Source organism: Hylaeus volcanicus, chromosome 4 (assembly GCF_026283585.1).
Source record: "Hylaeus volcanicus isolate JK05 chromosome 4, UHH_iyHylVolc1.0_haploid, whole genome shotgun sequence".
In the NCBI taxonomy this organism is placed as follows: Eukaryota; Metazoa; Arthropoda; class Insecta; order Hymenoptera; family Colletidae; genus Hylaeus; species Hylaeus volcanicus.
Window position 1 is genome coordinate 16,411,322 of NC_071979.1, and position 4,817 is coordinate 16,416,138.

Consider the following 4,817-nt stretch of genomic DNA (forward strand, 5'->3'; position numbering starts at 1 on the left):
AATTAAAACAACAAGCTGAAGAAAAGTCGAAGGAAGCACAGAAACAAGCTGAGGAACTATCACAGAAAGGTTTGGAGATTGGGGTACAATTGGGAGACAGCAAATCGAGTGATGCACAGAAAGGTTTGGATATTGGATTACAATTGGGAGGAGAAGCATCGAAGGAATCACTAAAGCAATACGAAGAGGAGAATGTTATGGAAAAAGGTGGCCTGTTTAATCGTCCGATACTGGAATTGTAAACGGCTGATGTCAAGAACTGGCCTTGCTTGACCCTCACTTCCTATCTAAGGATGATGGTTTTTGACGCCTTCAGCAAAGTCCAGGGTGGGAAGGCTATTTTCAGTGAAATTGTACATTTTCAAAGCCTATTTGAACTCATCTCAGGAAGCAATTAACATACGTAGGAATAATATATTACTAAAAAGAAAAAATGCAAGAGTAGACTATTGCAAATGGAAAGTGTTGATTCCTTATCTCATAGTATGGAATCAATCATTTCTTCCTACGATATTCAGAAATGGACATAAAAGTTATCTCTAATTTTTTGTTTTAATTTTGTACTTGATCCATACCCTCGACCAAATATTGTTATGATAAGTAATCAGTCTTAAATTTGTTAAATACAATGCTGAAAATAATCGCCACCTCAATTGAATACTGTGGTGCAAGAACCGATCGTCTCCAGAATCGAAGATGTTTCAAGAAGTACTCTTTTTTAATTTTTTGAGATATGTACTGACTTGGAATTGTTCAAACATGGAGATGACTGATTTTTGCACAGAAGTTTTCAAGTGTTTGTATGACTGTATGTAATTTAGAATCAAAATAAAAGGTTTTTTTCCCTAAATTCATTCCATAAGTGTGGGTTATAGTGTATAGTTCTGATCTGAGATAAAGAAGGAGGCTGAGCACTTTATGTACAAAAGCAATTTTTATATAAATAAATTAAATTTACAATTATTCATTAGTTCGTTATATTTCAAAAAAGTTTGTAAGTGAGAACCGCGAAGATACCTATTTATGTAGAATCATCCATCAAGACATATAGATCAGTACGATAAATATTATATTATATATATTATTTGAGTACAATTTTTACAAGTTCACTTCAAAGGGGGGTAGATAACGATTCTTATATTCAGCTGGGGCTCGAGGGTGAGTTTATGCGCTCAGATGCTTTTATTGTAACAAAAGTATAGTAAAACACCGTCAAGTACATAACCCAGATGGCGCTTGACAACTTAGGAGAGATTTCAGTGATAAGAAGAGGAAGCTGGTCCGTCTTCGCCAACTATACGCTACAGAACAGACTCATTTTCTCCTCCAGTTCCTTGACGATAACATTTTACACGCTGTTTAACTCGAATTCCGCTGTCTCACATTTTCTTTACTGCGCAGAATGTGAAGGTGACGTTGGGAATTTATAGTTCTTCCTAAATATCATCTTTCAACTTTATATTATATGTAAAATGTGGACTGATACTTGTATTCATTTGTGATTTATTTAAGAACTATTTTCTGGTTACCCATGCTTCTGAATCTATTGTAATTATTTTAATACTCTCCGGGGATCCAAAAACATCTAATAAATAATGTTTCTATGATTATGTCTATTTTCACTTCCTGGAACTGTGTCACATCTTTTATAAAAATAAGTTCATCTTTCGTACATGGCTACCAGTAAAAATGTACAAAAAGCTAACTAAATAAATACTTCAACTGATGAACCTAAAAAACATAATAGTTTACGCATTGTTCGTTTAATAAAAATAATGTTTATTGACGTAAAGAAGCCTGAAGCGTTCGCTGAAAATATTTTCATCTTCAGTGTTTCGAATAGTTTCGAGAACCGCGTTCGAATAAGCACGTAATAATTAAATATTACCGCAATTTTCAATGTGCAACGTTATTGTCATCCATGAAGATTTAGTGAACACCTGTGTAATAATTTGCTGCGATAAATTAACCGTTTGACAGAACGTTCTACACGTAATGTTATAAAACCTACATTTCCCTGCGGGTAGAAAAGCAATTATAATTCTTCATAATTTATAGGGGAGGTCTCCATTTTACGTGCAGTCAAATTGCACAGTTACGAATGCATTAACTTGACCTGCACGTCAGTCCAAGCCATATATTGAAAATTCCAATAAATTTTTTTTATATAAAATTAATGAAATCCAAATAAATAATTATGAGTCAGCGAAGATATTCATACTTTCTGTTAGCAGGCGGCATCATAAAAATATAATGATTTAATTTTTCATTATTTATGTGTTCTGTCATAGTTTCTCTTAAACACGTACGTATGACCCAAATATTTAAACAAATGTTTTACAGAAGTAAGCCAAATTATTTAACATAAGTAACACGCGACTCGTCTAAATGTGACTCGTCCACACGTGACACGTTAATGACATTGAAAACCATGCCAATTTATAGCCAAGCTGTTTCAACAATTACTAAACCGATAGCCACGCATATTCATGGGGCACAATGGGTAATGTTTAAAGAATTACTGTTGCTAATCACACTTATTCCATAATAACGATCCGTCACGTGACATCTAGATCTATATAAATCGACTCTCACATCCCCAGCACACATAGGGAATCTTGGGTACCTATACAGTTCCGAGATGAAGTTCGCAATCCTGTTGCTTGTCGCTGTACTCATATCGGTGGCTCAATGCAGAGTGGCCGGAGACTACAAATTATATGAGAAACGTATCTTTCTCGAAGGTTCGCCTGTAAATGCATTGGACACCTCCATTAAGAACGCCGACGTAGACGATTTCAGCCAGGCAGCAGAGGCAAGTCCTTATTTACGACATATTTTAGAAGATATTTCCCTTCCTGATGTAAATAATGCCCAATAGAATATGTTACAGTATGAATATGTTCATGATATATAGATTTCATTATTCATATCACTATGAAAAAAAACCATTTATGCTTAGAGTGCATACATACACCTCGAAGATAGGCGACAATAAATCTCAAATTTGAAAATTCAGGATAAATATGTTAAGTCACTTAAGGGCGGATTCCAGTGTAACAGCTTTGAAAACAGGTGATTGTCATGAATTTTTGTTGGAAAACTATTAAGAATTTCTGAATAATCTTTTTTGGGATACGCACAAGCATCCATGAAATAGGGAAAAACATGTTTTCTTGTCATTTTCCCTATTATTTATTGAGTATACATAATCGTGTCAAACACTTCCGGATTATTGATGTATAGTATAGAACCTGTTAGAAACATCCGATAACCAAAAATGAAAAGTTATCTTAAAGTTGGATAGCTTATGCTAAGGTTATACCGCTTGTTAAAAGAAAACATGATGAATTGAAAAAGTCCTAGCGTTTTGAAGAAAAATGAATATTTCGACACAAAAATCGATTACATATTGCCACTAAAAATGTCGTTAAATAAATAATATAATTTAAATTGTTGGTATAACCCCAGAAGAAAGTTATATTGAACTGATTAAGCCTTGTGTGAAGTTTATTGGTTGATTAGTTTTTGCGCTCTCCTAGCCACCAATTTGAACAAACGAACTTTCGAGATCTTCTATCCCGTGACCATAAAATAAGCCTTACACTTTTTCAAAATGTTTCTGTTGTTTCGTTATTTCTACTTTCCTGGCCGTTAGAGCTTTATTAGTGCTCTATAAAGTACGACGCTCCGCACTTTGCAGCCGTTTCTTGTTACGGGAATCTGCAAATATTTTACATTCGTGTCTAATTACGACATCCAGCGTTTCCACGATTTTTAATATGGAATAATATCCTTCATTGAAAATTGCAGCCGTTAGACAGGAGGCAATTTCAACAGTTTTTGAGCTACAATGAAGATGTTTTGGTGCACGACGCTAAGTGGTAGCATTAAAACATTCATTGGAGTTTTGCGTAAATCCGGCTCAACTTTTTTCTAATAGATCATCTTTCGAAAGATCTTTGTAAACTGGCAACAAACGATTTTAAACATTAATAGAAAAACCATCTACCGCTGTCCGCGTTAGGCCTACGCGACAACGGGAGCGGCGCGCCGTTTCGAACTCTGACCGGTTTCACGGAATTAATTGTACTTTCGTTATTTCAATCTTAATTGCGATGCTACTTTTGGAACATATTCTTAAAACACTGTAATTTTTATTTATGCACAACAAAATTGGATTTTTGAACCTATTAACAGGAATCCCACCTTAAGTAATCTTGTATCATTCGTGGTGCTTAAAATATTAAATTTATAAAATTTGTATTGAACCAAGTTTGCCTTCGAGGGATGGTGGTCAGTCACAATAATGACCAAATTTTTGATGTAATAACTATACTTGTAGCATTCCCATCACTAGTGTTCCTCAATGGTAGAGACCTACATCTGGCGAACAATAAATGAAGCCACTATTTATCATATAATCGTTGATATGTTTACAGGCAACTCATTCCATAAAAGAGAAACGAGAGATTCCAACCCACAAGTGTCCCCAAGAAGAATTTAAGGGTCACAAAGACAAGGAAGATAAATCGAAACACGAACAAGATGACCACAAAAATAAGGAACAAGAACACCCAAAGGGCAAAGAGGAGGAAAAGAAAAAATTGAATCACGAGAAACAAGTTAAAGATGGGCAAGAAATACCTTCAAAAGAAAAAGAATGCAAATCTGAAGAAGAGGACAAAAAACAAATGAAGACACAGGAAGCAGGCAAATGGAAGGAAGGAGAACATGAACACGAATGTGAGCATGAAAAGCATTCAAAGAAAGAAGAACACGAATCGAAACATGAGACGAAGGAACACTGGATTGAG

At 34.8% G+C, this 4,817-nt stretch overlaps 2 protein-coding genes across 4 annotated transcripts in view; one reads left to right on the top strand and one right to left on the bottom strand.

Moving 5' to 3' along the window:
* Nucleotides 1-963, top strand: part of LOC128876015 (protein FAM184A-like) — a 2,011-nt gene extending 1,048 nt beyond the window's left edge. Inside the window, exon 3 of the mRNA XM_054122096.1 lies at nt 1-963. Within this exon, the coding sequence (XP_053978071.1) occupies nt 1-242 (242 nt within the window). The 3' untranslated portion in view covers nt 243-963.
* The window catches only part of LOC128876009 (fat-like cadherin-related tumor suppressor homolog), a 506,666-nt gene that overhangs the window by 342,967 nt on the left and 158,882 nt on the right, over nt 1-4,817 (bottom strand). The window lies entirely within an intron of this gene.